The 22,115-nt window shown below is 33.4% G+C and overlaps 2 protein-coding genes across 2 annotated transcripts in view; one reads left to right on the top strand and one right to left on the bottom strand.

Moving 5' to 3' along the window:
- LOC111055241 (signal recognition particle subunit SRP68) overlaps positions 1-2,797 on the bottom strand; it is a 33,949-nt gene extending 31,152 nt beyond the window's left edge. Inside the window, exon 1 of the mRNA XM_039421265.1 lies at positions 2,553-2,797. Coding sequence (XP_039277199.1) covers positions 2,553-2,649 — 97 coding nt within the window. The 5' untranslated portion in view covers positions 2,650-2,797. The remainder of the gene's footprint in view (positions 1-2,552) is intronic.
- An 89-nt stretch (positions 2,798-2,886) lies between these two features.
- Positions 2,887-21,708, top strand: LOC111055240 (vesicle transport protein USE1). The gene is made up of 7 exons (XM_022342410.2): positions 2,887-3,255; positions 5,156-5,205; positions 12,148-12,226; positions 15,219-15,360; positions 17,520-17,689; positions 19,801-19,942; positions 21,547-21,708. Exons 1-7 carry the CDS (start codon positions 3,157-3,159, stop codon positions 21,585-21,587), a joined length of 723 nt encoding a protein of 240 aa, XP_022198102.1. The 5' UTR covers positions 2,887-3,156; the 3' UTR covers positions 21,588-21,708.
- The last annotated feature ends 407 nt before the right edge of the window (positions 21,709-22,115 follow it).

Here is a 22,115-nt window from a genome sequence, read left to right as displayed (position 1 = left end):
GTGTAAATTGTTTCCAGCTAAATGAGAGCAAGAGACAAAACATCGTCTGCAGTTTGTCGCGATGTCCGCCTCATGATCAGGAACCTGTGAAGCTATTGGGCTTAATGCTGGATTCAAAGTTCAGCTGGGCCAGCCACATCCAGTAAGTGACCAACAGACTGTCCCGAATCTGTTTCCTTTTGCTCATACCGAGAGGATATGTGATGGAGGCATATCTGGTCATGGTGTATCATGCACTTTTCCATTACCTTAACTCATGTGGTGTCACTCAGCCAACGTTGTGGACATACTGACGCTGCGAAAACGTGCTGCCAGGATAATTACTGCAAGCGAACATCTTGCTCACTGCTAGGTCATTTTTGCTAGGTTGGGTATTCTAACTGTAATCAGCCACTTCCTCCTTCTCTGCCTCATGTAAGCCAAGAAGAATCAACAGAATGTGTTGACTCGAACTGATGTGCATCACCACAACACTAGGTATCGAGAGCTGTTGAACGTCTTCAGGATGCGCCTACAGGGATCGCGGGTATGCTATAGAAGTTCAGCAATATGCTTCTTCAACGGGCTGCCTGCAGGGGTAAAGCAGTTGGACCTCAGCGTGTTCCGAGAGATTTGTTACCAGTTTCCTGAGAACCAGGGCTTATTACGATGTCCAGAAATTTTTTAATGTTTTTCACAAATGTTTTCAACCTGTCTCAAATGTTATCAGGCTAAAGTGCCATTAATTTGAAGTTCAAGACCTTTAATGATAAATAATTTTTGATTTGAACTTGATCACCGCCATCTTGATCAATTAGTGTTTTTTAGTTTCTGTTATTTCATTTTATTCATCACTTGATGCCATCGATCCTAAAAGTGTGGGTACTGGATGAATATAAGAAGGTATAAGGTATAAGAGGACACGGCAGAGCACACGGTATTTGAATGCTGTATGTGGATGGGATGCAGTGCAAGATATGCATATTGTGAATGTGAGTAGCTTTACCAAAAACAATATTGTGGATGCAAAGATAATGAATAAACATACATGGAAGGATCTCTCTCATATCATCAAGGCAATTGTGGCCCAAAAACTGTGGATGAAGAGAGAGATTTTATAGGTGACTTAACTCTACATGTTGGCCCAATAAAGGCCAAAGTCGACCAGCGCCAGTGTGTGGATGGAAGGTTTGCCAGATCTGAATTTTACACAATTCTATTACAAGATAACAATACAAAATAAGTAATAAGTACAAACAATACGATTTGAATAACAAAACAAAAAAGTTACGTTTAAAACACAAAAATCAAGAATATATACAAATAAGATCAGACTTATTATATCTTGTTCAAAATAAAAATAGGCCTATAAGCTATTTGAAATGAGTCTACAAAAATATTTTTATTCATAAATAGAATATTAATGTTTCAATGAAGCTAATAATAATAACTCATAAATTCTTTCTCCCACACTCAAAGACCACCTAAACAAGTGTTGCTACAATCCTGCACCAGCCAGCCTCTCACGCAGTTCATAACAGTTGCACTAAACTGGGTTTGCCGCTCAATAATAACTATCCTCAGTCCTCACTTTCACCTGTTATATATTGCATTGCAATGTTTTTGCACACTTAACCCAAACAAATTATTTAGTTCAAGTTCTGAACCAGCCTCTCCCGGATACGTAAATATGACGCTCAAGTATTCAGACATAATACAGTAGCCTCTCTCTTATCCGGACTCATCGGGACTGAGGCCAGTCCGGATAACGTTTTTTCCGGTTAAACCGACGTTCCCTAAAAGTCGTTAAATTGGTACGCATATTTTGTAGTTTATAAGCCAATAATGACTTTTACGTAAAAATAATAAAACTAGACGCTTTATTATGATATCTGTGAACACAAAACACAAGAAAATAGTTAGTTGCTAAGCCTTTTTACATTTGAAATATTTAAAACCAAACAGTCATTATGATTCGTGGCAGGTGCAGAAGTACTGTACAGTCCGGTTGAACCGATGTGCTGATGATTATTTTCCGGTTAAAGAGATGTCACTTCCGTGGAGTGTAGTCCGGTTAAACCGATGTCCGGTTAAAAGGTGTCCGGTTAAGAGAGAGGCTACTGTAATAGTTACAGTCCGGGCCCTGTAGCTTTACCTGTGTCGGCGGAGAGTCATTAGACTACAATAATACTCTTTCAAAAACATCGAACATCTGTAAAGCTTTCTCCACCTAGGGATCTAGGCATTCTGGAGTGTATGTTTTTTTTAAAGAAGAAATATTATCCCGCAAGCCATACCTTACGCCTAACGGCCATATGCCGTTTCACAGACACGGAGGCAAAGCTGCGGGACGCGTAATTTTATAATATGTCAATTACAATTTTCAAATCATATGAAATCTAACCTAATTTTTACATATTGGTCATTGAAATTGCCATATGTTTTTGGTAAATGAAATTGCAGTTTTTAACTAACAAATACCTGGACGAATTGAAAAATATAAAAACCAAATAGAATTAAAATTTTAAACAAACCATGTGTACTGTTAAAAGTAATATAATATAAAAGGATACTTTCAAACGTGAATAATGGTTCAGCTGCAATGTCAGTCCTCAAGCTTTCCACAGAGTTTTCCTCACATGTTTCTTGTTTAACTTCAGCCACAACCATTGCAAGAGCTTATTTGGCCAAATGTTTTGATAAATCGGATCAAATAAATATTTTAACCACAAAGAACACGTATAAACTTGTTCTTCCGTCGTTTTGTCAACACAAGAACATGTCAGCAAAACGGCAACAGCAGTACAGCAGAAACCCATCTGTGCATTGGAAAAACCTGATCAGCTGTTTGAATAAAAGGCTGCCACATCATTGTTTGAATTTATAGTATTACTTACCATTGAATAAATATGATATAAATGTAAAACTCAATGAAAAATTGATTATAGTGGGATTCATATCATATTTCTTGTAATAAAACAATTTCATGAATCCGGAAACTTTCAAAAATTATAAGTTACTGATTTCTGATTTGGTGAAATCAAGATGGCAAATGCGCACAACTGTCAAATGATGAAATCTGTCAAACTCAAATGTCTACAAAATAGAATTTATTATATTATTTGACTGTGATTTCACATTATTATAGCAGTGAATCAGTTATTTTCATTCTGAAAAATGGGGATGTCCCGTTTGGAAATCAATGTACGGCGATTGCTTGCAAAATGTGAATTGATGGCCAAAGAAGAATCAGAACGTGATTGGAGGTTAGAAAAAGTAAGTAATTAATGTTGTAACTTTTTTTTTAAATAATTATCCTTGTGTCTAGTTCTCATCTTACTAAAAACGCGGTCACGTCATGGTCTCGTAGTCATTACTCTTTAAAAATTCCTCCACAAAATAGAATGATCTGCTTATCAGGTACCTTTTATCATTTTGTCCTGGTCCGGTGTCGATATGTAACTTCCAGGTATAGTGAGTATTTAAATCATCTTGTGATAATGTATCACACTCTCTGCAATTGCTACTTGGATCTGTGCAATGATCTACATCGATTTCTGCAATTGCACCTTTGGATCGCTCCTGTGAGGTCATTCGGCAGGGACAGGGGCTGCAAAAGAGGGCTTTGAAAATCATAACAGACAGCTATTATCTCGCCCACTGCAAGCCTACCTTTGCTCGTCTCGACTTGGTGCCTGCTACTGGTCTCCAACCATTACATCTTCCTGTGCTGGGTGTATGTCAAGAGGACACAGGGCTCTATTTTGTGTCCTCTTCTATTTATACTGTATGTTGATGATGTTTCTTCTATGGTTCTATATGCTGATGACACTCCACTGATATTTTCAGACAAAAACTTAGAGAACCTAGAAATAAATTGTAATCTGGTGAGTATTCAGGTTGTACAGTTCTTCAACGCGCTTTCCCTAACCGTCAATTCTAAAAAAAGTAAACTGGTAAATTTTAGTTTGAGACACAATACGGTTGAACCGTATTTACATATAGGTGACGAATGTGTTAGCAATAATGACTCTGTTAAATTGCTTGGTTTACACTTTGTCTCCAAGTTTATGTGGGATGAGCATGTTGATGCACTAGTTACTAGGCTGAGTGAGGTCTATTTGTTATAAGAAATATCGTAAAATTTGTGCCATTATCGGTGTCAAAAATGACATATTATTCTCTTTTCTACTCCCATGTTGCTTATAATATAGAGTTATGGGGATGCACCGCTGATTTTCATTTCCAAAGGGTTTTTTAACTGCAAAAGAGAGCTGTACGATACATGGCTGGTCTTAAGTATAATCAGTCTTGTAGAGAGGCATTCGTTTCTTTGAATGTTCTCACGTTACCTTCTATTTACATATACAAATTTATTATTTTCACCCATAAACATATCTCGAAACTGGCCACGGATGCAGAAGTAGCCTACACGACCATAACACTAGAAGTAGAAACAATATAGCTTCAAGATAGCATCAGTTCAAACTGTATGAGAAAATACCTTCTTACATTGGTGCTAAGTTATACAGTAAATTGCCTGCCGAGTTGAAATCTCAGTCAATACGGTACCGTACTTGATAAGCATTTTCAAAAGTAATTTATACAGCTTTCTTGCTGCAAAGGCTTACTATAGATTTATAGATTTCTGTGATAGATAGTAGATAGTGGCACTTACAAGTTGTATATCAGCACTATAAATGCAAGTATAAGCGCATTGCGATAATTATATCGGTAATGTTTTCTCCAATTTTCATATTTCATTGTTGTATGGTTTCTTTCTGTGGCTCATTTCGAATTAATATCTATGATGATGTTAAACTGTTTATTGTATTACATGTATGATATACTCTGTTGAATAAATTGATATCTTATCTAGTAAATAAATCACATAATTTATGTGACTGTGAAACAATCTTTGGTACGCTGAGATTAGAAAGCTGGTGTGTGCATGAGGACACGAATGATCAAGAAATGACGAAAAAAGAGGAAATTTTACGGTACGATACTTGATGAATTAAAGCTCTTTTCATCAATTTCATTCTTTGAGAAGATAAAATCACTTCTTTTAATTTCTCACAGTTATTATTATTGGTGCTCTATATGGTGAATAAATGTAGTTTTCTTCAAACCAACCTTATTTGCTTACTACAATTCCATTTTTTTCTATTTTCAGTTCATTAATGACGCTGATATAATGATACAAGAGCTTCATACCTGCGAAAAGTAAGTGAATCAATTCTTATTTCTCTAAGCAGAATAACGTACAGTAATCTTTTCTTGCCCTGTAACATTTATAATCACAATAACTTATATTATGTTATATTTGGGTTTATTAATAAAACACAAAGTTACACACACTAAGTGATTTATTGATGCACTGCATTACATAACAACTCAAAAACCTACATCCTTATTTCCTGTATCGATCACTGTCGATATACCAACTATCATACTATCGATATTACATTATCGATATATGTATATAAACTAAATACTATGACATCTCCCTTTTTAAAAAAACAAATTAAATCATTCAAATATTTAAAAAAATATAATCTTTCAAATACTTGGGTGCCTGTACATTTCTTTTAGGGCGGTCCCTAATTTCAAGACAATCTTCAGCTTCACTTATTTTCTTATCATTATTGACATGATCAAATACAAATGGAATTATTTCATTTTCAGATACATTCATTCTTACATCATCATTAGTTTTACCTGAATCAAAACTGTCATCTTTGATTTGCAAATAGAATGGAGTTTCTGATTTAAAAGAATTCAAATGTTTTCTGTTCCTTTCTACCATTTGCCCTGACTCTAATTGAACTTTATAAGATCTTGGTCTATCTGCTAATCCCAATACCAATCCTTTCTCCCTTTCCTTAGATGAATTTACAAAAATTTATTTACAAAAACTTAGTATCCAATCTTCAATTGTTTTTTATTCATGGCTACTCTATCATAGTGAATTTTTTTATGTTTTTGACGCTCTTTCAAGTTATTTCTAGCATTCTTATACTTATCTCTATCTACAAATTGACTCAAATTAGGCAATAAATGATTTAATTTCCTACCCATCAATAATTCTGAAGGTGATAGAAAATTGGCTGACAATGGTGTACATATGTATTCTAATAATGCTAGATAGGGATCTTTACCATCATACATTGCTTTTTAAGCATGTTTTTTACAATTCCTACCTGTCTTTCGACCATACCATTCGATTGTGGATATTCAGGACTCTGAATATAATTGACAAATTCATTAAATTTAACATTATTCAACTTCATTTGGGGACCGTTGTCACTCCACAAGATTTTTAGTATACCATGCCTGGCAAAAATAGATTTCATAATTGTTATTACAGATTCAGTTGATAAGTCTCTCAATAATCCTAATTCTACATATTTTGAAAAATAATCAACTATTAAGACATAATGTTTTCCTTGTAGCTTGAAAAGGTCTATTCCTACTTCTTGCCATGGACAATCAGGTATTTCTCTACTTATAAAAGACTTTTTTCTGTTACATTTATTAAATTTTTCAAATGATTCACAGGCGGATATCATATTACCAATGTCATTGGACATTCCTGGCCAAAATATACTATTTCTAGCTCTTAATTTACATTTTTCTATACCCATGTGATTATAGTGTAACACATTCAACATTTCTTTCCTCATGCTTGTTGGGACAATTATACCATCATTTTTGAACAATAAATCATTAGCTATATACAAATCTTCTCTATATTTGAAATAAAATTGACAATCAGAAGTTACTTGTTTGATACTGTTAGGCCATCCATTATTTATCATATCTTTGACTTTACACAAAGTTTCATCTTTTGCTGTTTCAATAACTAACTTATCATAATAATTATGAGCAAATTCATTATTCTCGGTTAATATACAAATTTGATAATCAATTTCTTCACTAAGACCGTCATCTTCATAAGTACTGAAATGTGTTCTGGATAAGCATTCAGCTATCAGTAAATCCTTACCAGGTTTGTACACAATAGTAAAATCATATTGTAATAGCCTCAAACGAATTCTCTGTAATCTAGCAGGACATTCACTAAGTGGTTTTTTGAAAATACTCTCTAAAGGTTTGTGATCACTCTCAATAGTTACATGCTTACCAAAAATATACTGATGAAAACGTTCACATGCAAACAGAATAGCTGAAGTTTCTTTTCCCATAATAGCATAATTTTGTTGTGTGCTATTCAATGACTTGGATGCGTATTCAACTGGCAGATTTTTTTGTAGTAATACACAACCTAACCCATCCTTACATGCATCCACTGACAATACAATCTCTTTGTTAGGATCAAAAAATTGAAGAACAGGTTTACTAGTTGATATGCTTATCAACTCATCATATGCTTTGTCATGTTCAGAATTCCAATGCCAAATGACATCTTTCTTTAGTAATTTTCTCAAAATTGAAGTTTTGTCTGACAAATTCGGGATAGATTTGGAAATGTATGTTATCATATCTAAAAATGTTTCCAGAGTTTTGACATTAGTTGAGTTTTCATTTTAATAATAGCCTTGATTTTCTTATCATCTATTTTCACACCATCTTTTGATATAATATGACCCATATAATCAACTTATTGCAATTTGAATCTACCTTTGTTTGGGTTGAATGTTAAATTGAATTATAGAGAAACGATAGCATAGTTATCCCATGGTATAGGGCGTTTATGTCGCAAGTTTTACTGTTATCCCAAGCCGATAGTTCACTTAGTTCTTTCCTATGCAGCTGTGTGACGCTGGTAGTCTCTCAAATTGTGCCGTTCATACACTATCACCCCAAAAAAAAACAGTAAAAATTGACAATAATCGACAGTAATCGGCTTGAGATAACAGTAAAAGTTGAGACATAATTCCCTATACCATGGGATATCTACTTACGCTATTGTTTCTCTATGATTAAATTGTCTAGCCCTTTGCAATACTGCTTGCAATATTTCATCATGCTCTTTCTCTGACCTACCATAAATAATCGAATCATCTATGAATATTGACACTCCAGGGATATCTCCAAAAATTTTATAAAAACATGGATGAAAAATGTGTGATGCTACGGACCCACCATATGGCTGCCATTCAGAATCAAACAACATCGACCATATTTTGTATTAAAAGTTGTCTATTTACTACTCTCATCACTAAGTTTCAATTATTGATAAAATGCCTGATTAGCTTCTAATGTACTAAACCTAATACTAGGAGGTCTTCTTCACGTAGAAGTCGATCTTGAAGGCTTTTATCATTCAGGCCACCGATAATTTTATCTTTTAATAAACTGTCTAATATACTTCCAAAACCACAGGATGCACTAAGTTTTCGCAAAGATGTATAAAAATCATCAAAAGATTCATGACTATATTGAGTTCTTGAAAAGAAAATGTGTCTCTCAACCGATTCATTACTGCGCGGAATGAAGTAGTTTTCAAAAATTTCCAAATGTTTTTGTAGGATTTTTCATCTGCTTCACTGATTTGGAAAGTATTGTATTTTTGTAATGCTTCTTCTCCGATACAATGTAGTAAGATCGCTATTTTAACGTTTTCCTCCTTGTCTTCCCTACCACTCAATGTCATATAGAGTAGAAATTGCTGCTTCCATATTTTCCAATTCTCTGACAAGTTTTCTTGGAAATTAAAATGTTTGGTGGTTTTAATAATTTGTTTATTATTTGAGTGTTTTATTGATAAACCCAAATATAACATATTAAACACCCAGCCTTCATATTATTAATTAAAAATCTAATCAAATTCATAAAACTATGAAAAAGCCTGTTATTGAATTTTATTCAACTTTCCAATATGAAATGCGACTTTATAAATAATTTTACAATTTTTGTAATTGATAGTAAAAATCTACCATTGGAGTCGTGGTATGCTTTCGGGCATAAAATAGTCCGCTACATCAGTGGCGTATCCAGGAGAGGGGATAAGGGGATGTAGTCCCTCCTCCCGAAATGGGACATGGATATTTTTGTGGCTGGATCAGCCACAAAAATTAGCTTCTAATGTCTTATTTTTATACTGTATAAACCAGAAAAAAAATATAAATGATGAGAGAATATTACAATGATAGTTATGAACTAGATAGTTAGTGGTCTAGTGCAGTGGTTCTCAAACTTTTCACTTCGAGCCCCCTGCATAATTCACCTGTAAGCCGGGCCCCCCTACATATAACAACAAATTCTATACAAACAATTATTATTTATTCATGTACTATAGCTACCTACTATAGTACATAGTTGTTACTTTTGTTTATCATAGCAATTAACAATAAAAAGAGCTTAAGTGTGAAGGATGAGCTTGTTTTTTTTCGCACAGAGTTTGTTGAAAAGAGGTGTCAGCTCCGATTACGCTACTATAAAATAGCTCTAAAAGCTCTAATAGCTCTAAAATAGCTCTAAATACTCTAAAAGCTCCTGGGTCACATCCAGTCTTGATGTAAATTTATTTTTCATGGCAGCTAGATAAGAAAACCTAGTTTCACACGAATAAGTTGTCGCAAATGGAGTCAATATTTTCAATGCCTTTTCACTCAAAATTGGGTGTTCCTTGTGCACATCAATCCAAAAGGATGTGAGAGAATATTCTTCAAACTTCATTTCAAGCGCATAGTCACAATGGAGGTTTTATTTTTCTATAATGTTGAGGGAGCACTCATTGATTGAGAATTTGAATGGGGTTTGAATCCATGACAAACCATTCAAATTCTCATTAAAATATTTAAAAAAAATAATTTTAAAAGATTGCTTTTTGTAATTATTTTAGAAGTAAATTTAAATAATTTTCAACCAAGCTTTGCGCCTCCCCCCCTGAGCATTAATCACGTCTCCTTGGGGGTCGCGCCCCACACTTTGAGAAGCACTGGTCTAGTGCGTACTTACTTACTTCCTGGGCCATGTATATCTAAGTTGATATTTGACCGCACCAAAAAACTGTCTCCACGCAGTTCGCCACTCAGCATCTTTTTCTGTCGCTCCAACCCTCTATATGTCAGTCTTAACCTGTTGCCACCATCTCTGTCTGGGTCACCCAAGGGGTCTTCTTTCGGGAGGGTTGGATGCTAAAACTTTTTTCAGATTGGACTCTTCTCCTCTTCTGAATACGTGCCCGGCCCACTGTAATATCCTACATTTTATTTCGTTTACAATGTCTGGGTTATTGTAGAGGTCTCCAATTTCTTTATTATTCTTCCTCCTCCATTCTCCTTGCTCGTACATGGGCCCATATATTTCCGCAGCACTTTATTTCAAACACTATGAGCTTTCGCTCTTCTTTCTTGGTTATTTTTTAAGTTTCAGACCCGTAGAGTAGTGCTGGACTTGAAGTTGTTTTGTATAGTCTGAGCTTTGTTTTGTGAGATAGGGACTTCGGATAAAGTAGTTTGTTGCAGGCATATACACCTGTTTGCTTAGTTTACCCTATTCTGTATCCAAATTTTACTTGAGATTGTTACCCCGAGATATTTGAATTCCTCTACTTGCTCGAATTCATGCTCATCTATTTTCAAGCTGCCCATCCTTTCCCTCCGGTTTCTTGTAAAATGTATCAATCAGTTTCAGAGTCATTTGTTATTAGGCCATTTGTTATTAGGCCAATCTGCTTTCTATTAGCAATTTTAAGGGTTTCCACGTCCTCTACACTTTCTGAAATAATTACCACATCATCTGTAAAACCCAACACATTAATCTTCGATCCAACCTCTACACCTACATCTTGGTGAGCTACTTTTTGAAGCGCTTCTTCTCTGGCCATGTTGAATAAAATTGGAGAGAACCCATCTCCCCGTCTGACTCCTGAATTAACCAAGAACGGTTCACTGTAGTGGTCATCTATTTTAACAGAGCATCTTGATCCTATCACACTCATTTTGGACAAATTGATGAGTTTTTTGGGATACCAAGTTTCTCTAGTTGTGCCCATAATTTATCCCTTTTTTAGACCTCACATAGGTAGGGACTAGTGCGTAGGGACTAAAATAGCAGAAAACCACAGATAGCTCTTCAAAGTCAATTTTGTAGCTAACAGAATGTCAGCTTATATGGCTCTAGTTGATAATAGTTTATGTAGTTTAATGCATGTGGTTGAAATGTTTGACTTAGTAGTTTGAATATCCTTGAAAAATGCTCCAGCAGCTTTTTCTAGACTACCCTCAAAATCTCCCTGTTATAATGTAGTTTCATCTTGGACCCCCAATATTTTGAAAAATAGTTTTATCCTCCCTCCCAAAAAATTTAAGTTTGATCACTAGAGTGAAAATCACGAAAACTTGAAAATAATTGTGAATCTGGTGAACTAAGCCTATGATGTTAAAGTATGTTGAACAATTATTACTCTGAAGCCAAAATTATAGAATGCTAGCATTTATTTAATAATGAGAAGGCCTATTCAGGGGTACTACAAAACTATTATTTTTGAAACAATTGAATGACTAGTGAAAGATATATTCGAGTCCATTCTATTTGTTATTTGATATAAAAAACATGGCATTTCAAAAGAAAAATCGAAATAAGTGGCCTACAGAACATAATAATAATCTTGAATTGAATATTAGTTTTCAAGTGGAATTCGCGTAAAATCGCACCAAATTGAAGCTTTACCCCTTAACACCCCCGGTGTCTCCCCCAAAAATAGGATACGCCTCTACGTTGTTCAAATTGACCTTTTATTTTAACTGGACTTATCCAATAATCGGAATATTTTTACATTTTTTTGTTTTTGTGTTTTTTTTATTAGCTACTGATTTTAGTAATTGGGGCTTCTCTTTGCATCGTCCAGATCATATTTAAATGTAAAGCCATATAAGTATATTTCTTAATCATCTTAACAGTATTTAACAAGAAAAAATTTCATAAACAATGCTTTGAATAGTAATAATTCTCTTCTATGTATTTTCACAACATTTTTAACTTTGAAATCTACAGAACTAAATCGAATTCAATTTGATGATCTAATATTTTGTAATATAAGTTTTTTGACTTTTGATTCATTTACTTCTTTTGCCTCCTGGAAATAAATAAATATCGCGTACATAAATATGTGTGATTAACCCCCATTCCGCTAAATTGTTAGCCCTTGTTTAATTTAAACTTATTCCAATTTGTAATGACTATCATTTATTTCAGTAAACCTGTGAAAGATGCTCTCTCCACTTACTCACAAAGAGTGCAATTTTTGAAAGGACTGATTGAAGCTGATAAGATTGTAAGTGAAAAACATTTTCATTTGTGAGCAATACCGTTGCTTTTCACTTTTAGTGAAAAGCCCAGCTCCAACTTCTATCTCCATATTGGGAATGTTTCTTGTGAAAAAGTTATTGAAAAATAATAATATTTAGTTTCAGAAAATACTCGAATATTATAAATATTAGCCTATTCACGGAGTGCAAGAGTTTTTTCAAATAATGCTGGTCTCAAAAATAAATTGAATCGCTAATTACATGTCCAACTTTTTCAAAAAAACAACTATTTAATGTAAGATACATCGTTTACTGTAGGAAGGATACATGTCCAACTGAAAGCATTGTAATGACGACGTTTTGAATATATCTACTGCAGGTTTAGGTTCAGGTTTAAATAAGTTTTTTGTCTCTACTGTAAAATTATGAAAACTGGACATGTTGCCTTTCTGCAATTAGCGATTCAATTAGTTTTATTTTGTATAGTCAAGTTATAATCATGTTATATTTTGTTGAGTACTGTAGATTATTATTTTTTACAAGTTGACCACGAAAATTATGGTTGGTGTGGTCAACTTAGTTCCTGTTTTTTATATTGTATTATTCTATTCGTTTGAAAAAGGAATAAAATCTAATTATATTTATTATTCATTTGTATTTATATAATCCATTAATTTTATCCATGTTTGCAATTTTCAATAAAAATCAACAGTAATGTTTTCTCTCAACTTTGTGGATGGTTGATTAAATTTACAAATTAACAAACATTTTCCCAAGTCAATTATGGTGACAAGGATTATTTTATTTGCCTCGTAGCTTGTAACTCTACGTATACTTCTCTTGGGTTTTATTTATTTATTCATCATATATTAGCCTATTATCTTATCACTAGCAGGTAACATCCAAACTGTAGATATTTTTGTCATCCTCCAGAGGTGGTGACAAAAATAGACAAAGCTCATAATATTTTTTTAAAGTAAGTCGAATTTTATAAGGCGTTATTGCAATCATGTGAATGATAGTGACTCGGAATATGAGTACATATTGAAAGTACATCTTGAAATTTTTCGGCGTATGCTAACAATGTTAAACTTCTGAGATTGAACTAACTGTAGAGGAGCTCCCGACTTTAACTAAACTTTTATTATATAGACAGTAGGTGTAGCCCTTGCTCCATAATGATTAATTTTATCAACCCTCTAGGCTCTAGGTTGAGTGTTTTATAATTATATGTTTATATTTCAGTTTTATATTTCCTCTATAGTTCAATATTATAATGAAATTTTGTTAAAATGACATAGAATTTCTTTATTGCAGTTGAAAATTCATAGGATATTTATTGACTCCGGCAGGAATCAAACTACAAAATTTCGATTCAAAGCCAAGATCGCGAACACGACGTCATGCGTTTGGTTTGTGGATTTTGCTCCTCGTCTATTGTGTTGAACACCCTCAAATACGAAATAGACTCCATTTAAATTTTAATAAAATTGGTGATCAATTTATCGATAAAAATTGTTCTAGAACCACACTCGGGAAATCCATAATATTCCTACCAAATTTCCAATTCAATCAGCTCAGTAGTTTAGACTTGATGATGCGTCAAACATGATTTTGTTTCCAGTGCAAACATAAACCAATTCTTTAGTATATTTATAAGATTGAATAAAAACATTGCTAGTGGAAGTTACTTTATTTTCTAAAACTATAAAAGTATATCGACTTGTGTAGAAATATTTTTCCAAAATATCATGTCCGGTTCTTAACATGCGATAATAACGTTTATACTATTCAAATACAGTACATCGAGTATGCCTTGAGATAGCTCAACTGAACTCTATTAGGCTAGTATGTTTCACACACATTCGGTTCGTTTCGTTTTCGGCAAATTCCGATAAGTGTGATACGGTAATTCGGTTTGAATTCGGTACCGGATAGAAACCGCATAGAACCGAACGCCCATTTGACTTTAATTAATTCCATCAGGTTCAAATTCGTTTCTAGCGAAGGGCTACTTTCACACACACTCGGCTCGTTTCGTTTTTGGCGAATTCCGATAAGTGTGAAACGGTGATTCGGTTTGAATTCGGTTCCGAATAGCAACCGCATAGCACCGAACACCCCCTCGACACGAATAGGTTTTATCATATTCGAATTCGTTTCTAGGAAACCGGAAATAGAAACAAAGTCTTTTACTCGCTTTTTTGTCTTTATTTTAATCTGATATCGTGATTATCTGTTTGAAAATATTCCATGTCAAAATCATAATATGGTCAATTCATTTCGATCAGTTCACTGGAGCATTTTTTTCTAAATGGATAGTTTGCTAAAAAAATATGAAGTTAAATTAAAACTCGGGGAGATTTTTTTTTATTTTACATGATTTTAATGGAGAGAAGAGATGAACGTTATGTACCATATGTGTCAAAATTGAAACAAATATTCAATTTAAAAAATTATCACTCTGAACGTCCAAAATGAATATAATCAAAAATAAACTATTCAAATAGTTCACAATTTTTAATAAAATTGAAAATTTTGTTGTTCAAGAAATCACATCTTACTATTAGATCACCATCTTTTATATTTTATTACCAGCTGTGTTTGAGAAGAAAATACCTAACTAGAACCATACCAATTAAAACCTGATATGTATGAAAGCCTCATTCGTTTCCGTCAACGAACCGAACCGAATGAAACCGAATGTGTGTGAAGCTAGCCTCAATCAGTGTTCCAATAACCGAGGCAGGCTCTACTGAAAAAAATCAATGTTCAACTCTCATTCCCTTCAAGTTTTTCAACACGATCAACTCCGATTTGAAATTTGCATTATATTGTTGCTGCATGATTAAATTATTTCAATGATTTTATCAGATTCCATGAAATCAATTCCAAGTAGTATCCAATTTGTGTCAAAATGAAAGCAAAGACTTTTTATCCTTCTTAGTCAGTAATGATTGCCTAACTCAAAAAATAGTCAATATCAGGGTGAATAGTTTTGCCATTAATTTGCTTCAGACGAATCCAGTGGAGAAAGCTGTGGCAACGCAACTGCTGCCTTCCGGTCCAGCTGCCACCGACAATGTCAGCAAACAAATTCATAACAAGACAACCACCAAGGTTCATAAACAACTAAGAGAGCATTTGTTCGGCGAAAAAAGTAAGTTTTCAGCTAATTACATTGTCTTTAAAATAAATAATTTTATCGCATGATAACCTAACTAGTAGTTCTGCGAACAGTAGACCTTGCTCATGAATACAACTTCAAAACTAATAAGAAGGGCTAGTACAGTATATTGTGAAGATTTAGCAATGTCATCTATTATTTTCTCCATTGAAAGTGCTAGAGACACTGTTTCCAGGGACACCGGACTTATCAAGGATGTACCTTTATATCGTCTCCATATTCACAATATTAACATACTTATATTACAACTTTTCTAATGATTAATTATAAGAAATCGGTCAACTGACGGAAAAATGGAATATGCAGTAGGAAATTTAGACGATGAATCGTCTCACAAACGATAGTGAGACGGAAAATGATTGTAAATAAAATAGGTTTGTTGGTGACAATGACAGGAGGTTACTAATGATGTTTTTCATGAAATGTGGATTCAATGTTATGGCTTGTCATGCCTATGCAGAATGTTAATGCTCACAACTCGGTTTCCGATCTCATACTAAAAGGAAAACAAAAGACTTGACACTGTAGAGCGACACAAAAATGCACATTTTTAAAGGCGCATGTGCTACTTCATCCGCTCTTTCACAGAGATGATAGAGAAGATAATCTCTTTCTACTTTGTGACTCTTTCATGAGCTGTCTCATGGTCTCATAGATACAGCGCGAATTCGAGCGAGACTACTACACCTCAGAATTTTACATTCATTCTGCATTCATAAACTGATGCACTAATGTGTTTATAGGCCATTCTCATGCTTTCTCTCTTAAATGAATAAGTCTTTCACAATTTTAATAGGCTAATAATAATTATTGTACCTGATAAACTGGAAATTCAGTTGAAAAATAATATTAAAATAATAACTGATAGTTATGAATAAAAGAAGTTGGAGATTAAAGAAATGTTTATGATGATAAAAATTGTCCACAACTAAAATAGTTGTTATCTGTTACATTGACAATAATAGTTATTTATGTACTAAGAGCGTAAAACTCAACTTTATCACTCGAATTACATACAAAAATTTTTCTACAGCTGCAATATTGGATTCCAATACAATAAAGTTTTTTTTAATAATTTATCCAATTAATTTGATAAATCAATTTAATAATAATAATAAGAGGATTCAATTTAATTATTCTATCTAATCATAATAATTCATTTTATAATGATACATTATTAGAATAAGATAAAACAATTAGTATCATCTGCAAAAAAAAACTGGTAGGTACGAGATTTTAACCTGGGTCCCACAGTGTGAGTGTCAACGCTCCAGCTCCCTATGACACCATGGGCTGGTGATTTTGAAGGCGAAAAAGTAGGAACATGAATGGCTGATTATCGAAAATCGTTACACATACGTTTCTGCACCTTGTTTCAAATTCTATCCAAATCAGACCTTAACTGCGACTGTAACTGAGGTACAAACAAACAAACAGACAAAAGCCGATCGAGTCGAAACTAAGACCTCAGCTTTGCTTCGGTCGATAACAAATTTGTATTCAATTCACTGTAATTTGATTCAATTACTGCTCTTCCTTCTGAAATTCAATAAATTTCTTATATATTATTATGTGTGATTAGTTTCTGCTCAAATAATAGATTAAAAAAATATTCAGTTTTTCCAGTAATCCAATGAAAGATGCCTTCCCAACTTGCAAATAGTGCAGTTTTTTTTTAATTTGTCTAATTAATGAGATAAATCTTACGTATAGCTTCAAAAGTTATTATAGTTAGTATGGTTAAATAGTACATTTTTATTACCTCAAAAAGTATTGATATCAGAAGACTTTTATCAAGTATTTTATTTGTTCATTTTTGACTGTTACTCACTGCACTGCTCATCGAAGTTAAAATGAGTTTAAAAGTGTGGTTTCAAGTGAAATTTTTAATATATTTTTAATTGTAATGGATGTTTTTTGTTTACATTCGTGTTTAAAAATCAATTGATCTGATAAGTTTAAAATTTTTGTAAATATTATTTTCGACTCAAAATTGTGTGTAAATCAAGTCATCATTTATACATAACACCTAGACTGAGTATTCTGAATAATGTTTCAAAGCAGTTGTGGACGAATGCCTGTTGTTTTTACCTGAATTGTATATGGATAAATAACTAAAATGCTGTTTCTAGATGATGGCGTAAGGAAACGGCAATCAGCGACTGCAGGAGAGGACTTAGATGTGCTTTTGAAGTATCATCATTCAGTTCAAGAGAAGATCGCCGACGAGATGCTAGTTTTGGCGCGCAATATGAAAGAACAATCCAAATTGGCTAATGTCATAATCAAAAATGACACTGCTGTAAGGAGATTTCAAAATGCATTGCTATCTATCAATTTCAGCCATTCATGGTTTTGAATAAATCGGGGAAGTTTCTCAAAGTGAAGTCCGCGAGTATCTTCCAGGGTTCTGGATCATACTCACACACTTCTCACAAGAATTCAATAGAACCATACAATCAAGGAACCAATAATAGTTTTCTTAAGGGACTGCTGATATTAATCAGTAGGAGTTTTCATCCAGATCAATCCAACACATTTGTAATTATTCAATTTCGATCAATGTTTCAATCGATACCTTAGTAGCATTCTTTGTGAACTACAGTTTTTTACATTTGGCTAATTACGTTGTTCTTAAAATTCAATAAACGAATTAAATAAAGTTTATCATTCAAGAATGTGAGCCTACCAATAATTTAAACATGTTGGTAGTAAATAATTGAGTAGCCTATGTCTCTTAACTTTTTCTAAATCATTCTTTGAATTGATCGAAATTTATTTCCAACTTCAGCCTAAAATATATTCTTCTAAATTAATTAAAATTATTTTTTCTCAATTACTATTGATTTATATTTTCTAATTATTTATTTTGTTCTATGTAGCAGATTATTTCATTACGTTGATGTAATGTAAATGGATTAGAATTGTATAGGAGGGTTAGTTAAGTGGGAAAGAGGGCCGGCTGCACCCTAACTTCGCTCTTCAGGTTGAAATAAAGGCAGCCTATCTATCAACTCTACTATATTATCGTAGCTCGGGAGACTTCATCATTACAAAGTGCTAATGCTTTTCACCATTATTATTAAGCTGAAAAATATAATCAATAATTAATGGATGTAATGTGTAAACTATATTAATGGATTTAATTAACTTGACTTGTAAAAAGTCTCAAGTTTTGGCCTTAATCATTAGAAAGGACAAAATTGTCTCTAGAAAAAATGTTTTGAGAATTTTTGTTGAGCCATTTCATGCTTGTGAAGCTTCCACATTTTTCACATTATACGAGGGTCATTCAATAAGTAACGAGACAAATTACTAATTTTCAAAAACGGCTAGATTGATCCATATGAAATTTCCAGGACATGAAGTTGGTAACCTTGTGATGAAATCTGATTAGTTGTTCTATCACATTTCGTAAACATAATCGCATATTTACTCAGTTAACAATGGCGAGTCCGCTTGAGAATTGCACCATGGAAGAGCAACGTGCCGTGATCAGATTTGACTGTCTGTCGTTTTGACTATGGCTCATATTGGTGGATCCATGTTTCATCACACATTAAAGTTGTTTTGGAAAAGAACATTGTTCTCCTTCAGTCACATACCGATTTTTCAACTGCTGACTGATTTGAACCCTGATTTCTTTGTGAGAGTCCGTGAGTAGTCTAGTCACCCATCTTGCACAAGTTTTGTTTTCTGCAGCTGAAGAATAATGTTCTTTTCTATTTTGTGAATAATGTTATGGACATTTCCAACCCATGTGTTTACTTTTTCACTCATAAATTCAACAAAGATACACCTATTGTCTCGAATTAACAAATAGATTCGAGAGAGGAAGTCCCAACTTTGATTTGTCGTCCACAACGTTGATTGTCAAAAACTTTTGTATGGCCACTTTGAAACTGTTCTACCCTTTTGTAAACGTTTGAATGATCCAAACAATTGTCTCTGTACACTTTCAACATTCTTTTGTAGATTTAACTACCTTTTTCACCTTCTGCGACTAAAAATCTGATTACAGCATGTTGTTTTTCCATGGTGCAATTCTCAAGCGGACTCGACATTGTTAACTGAGTCAATTTGCGATTATGTTTACGAAATACGGTGGAACAACTGATCAAATGTCATCGCAAGGTTGCCAACTTTATGTCCTGAAAGTTTCATATGGATCAATTCAGCCATTTTCAAAAATCAGCAATTTGTCTCGTCACTAACTTATTGAATGACCCTCGTAAATTACTTGATAACAGTGTAACTTGATGATAATATATTATCAATTCTTACATCACTTCTCAATTTTAATTTTTTTATCAAGTATTTTATTGTGAACATTGCACAGGAAAAACATGTACTGTATTGCACAGAATATACAATCTTCTTCTTGACATTATTTTCTATTAATTTATTTTCCAGTCTGTCGAAAAGTCCTCGGAACTAGCCGAAAACAATTTTTCAAATTTGAGGAAGGAGTCTGAGAGGCTGCAGGAACATAGCAGAAGTTCATTCAAATGTTGGCTGTGGATAATGCTTATAGCCGTACTTGTCATATTCATTAGTAAGTATTCAACCAATATCATGACTCCTTTCAACTCATAAGATTCAGGAATGGGTTGACTCGTTTTCCATCACGTTGCACAACTGTTATCAAAATCTTAATAAGTTGATATCAATGCGGATTATTTATGTCTCTATTATGATCAATCAAATTTATGACATTCACTCAAGTCTTCTACTGAAACGGATAATTCAAGGAACAAGTAAGTTCTATGAGTTATCTTGCTTCTATGCTTGAAATTTATCTCTCAGTTCAATATATATGCTGTGCAAGTTGCTTTTCCTCCAGCTACTGTCTAAAGTGCTTACTTTACTCCCTGGAACATAATACTAAAGTGTCACTTTTTCGCTCTCGGGACGAAAAAAGAGAAAAACTCCCTAGAGCGTAAAAGTAACTCCATTTAAATAACATGGGAAGCATCTCTATTTTAATAACTTACATTTGAAATACTGTAATTATGTTAGGAAGAATAATAGAGGTGTCTGTCATTGAGTAAACTGAATTCAATACCACAACCAGAAATTTGATCAACTCATGAAATATATGTTTGTATGATTTATATACTTAATATTAGTAGATGATAAAAATTTATACATATTTTAAAATGTTTTATTCTATTCAAAATACCAGCCAACAATAATAATTATTTTCATCTGCAATTCAAATCTGAAATGCGTGATCTGGAGTCAGCCATTTTTGATAGCCGCCCAGCTGATAATTGTTACAACTTTTGCCGATAGATAGCGCAATCGGCAGTGCCAATCAGAAGACCGGTTTTTAGGTTTTAGATTTTAGGTTATGTTGTTAGAAAACATTGTCACCAATTACGTTATTAAAATGATTTGATTTGCAGTTTCTATAAAAAAATGTAGATGGAGGGAAAATGTTGTGTACATCACGAGCGAAAAATTATTTTTCTCACTCAGGAAAATTGTTGCACTCGGCTTTGCCTCAGGCTTCAAACTCCTTCCCACAGGGAGAAAAAGTTGTACTTTTCACTCTAGATATACAAATAACTATTACAGATTAATGCGTCTTTTGATTCACTTTGAATCGCATAAACATAATACCAGGAGGAAGTGTGAAGCCCGCCATAAGACTGCACACATTTTACAAGAGCCATAAATATCAACAGTTCGTAGTGTTCAATAAATTGCCCTCCGTTATTAGAAACCATCCTGAAGAAGTGTTCAAGAAAAAAATTGAAAACTAGGGTGTTCTACCTTGGAGGAATACCTTGACAGCGAATTTGAGACCACATGATTAGTCAATTTGTAATCTAGTCTTGATATGCCAATTTTTTTTTCATGTTATCTTATGCTGTGTCATGATGCTATCTGATGTTTTGTTTTATGTTATCTGATATTGTGTTATGTTGTTTGACATAGTTTTATGTTGTCTCTATCTTTGTACCTGACTTATCTCAGTGCCTACTGACGAGATCCATGTATATGTTATATATTTGTTGATCACTAAAACCTATTCTATTCTATTCCCCAACAAAAGAAGACCCAGTTCAACTACATTGCTCTTTTTCTTAATAGTTCCTCAAATCACTTCCTGTGAATTCCTCCCAAGAGAATAACAACTTCCTCTTTTTGCAGATATGGTGCTCTTCATGAAAGTTATGAGGAAACGAACGTAAAAACAAAGATTACGTACCGTACTTCTCTAGAGGACATAAAAATACCAGTGGAATTAAATATTTATACATATATGTTTATATTATGTGTTCGTAATAAAGTGCTACTAAAATTTTCAGGGAATATATTCTATTTATATATTCCATACATCCTAATCAAATTGAAGAGTAGCATGTTTAAAAATTTGCATGCATTGTTGTGGAAGGTTGTAACAGCGGAGCCAATATCATTGCACTTTTTGTGATTTGTAAAAGAGCTAATTCTTTGGCTAGTATACTTTTTTCTAGTAATCAATTAGGTATTCAGTGATTTGTTTACTTACAGTATTGAACATGGAAATTTTTTTAATAACATCATCTTCTTCATCGACACTTTTTCATCTTCTTGACACTTTATTGTTCCAAGAAAATTAACATGGATCGATCATATTTAGGCTATATGAATGGGAAAACACAGAATGAACTGTTAAAAAAGCTACGTTCTATAAAGAAATTGCATGATGATAGATTACCTTATATTATATTTCATTG

Source organism: Nilaparvata lugens, chromosome 2 (genome assembly GCF_014356525.2).
Source record: "Nilaparvata lugens isolate BPH chromosome 2, ASM1435652v1, whole genome shotgun sequence".
Lineage (NCBI taxonomy): Eukaryota > Metazoa > Arthropoda > Insecta > Hemiptera > Delphacidae > Nilaparvata > Nilaparvata lugens.
This window is presented reverse-complemented; position numbering and strand designations above follow the sequence as displayed.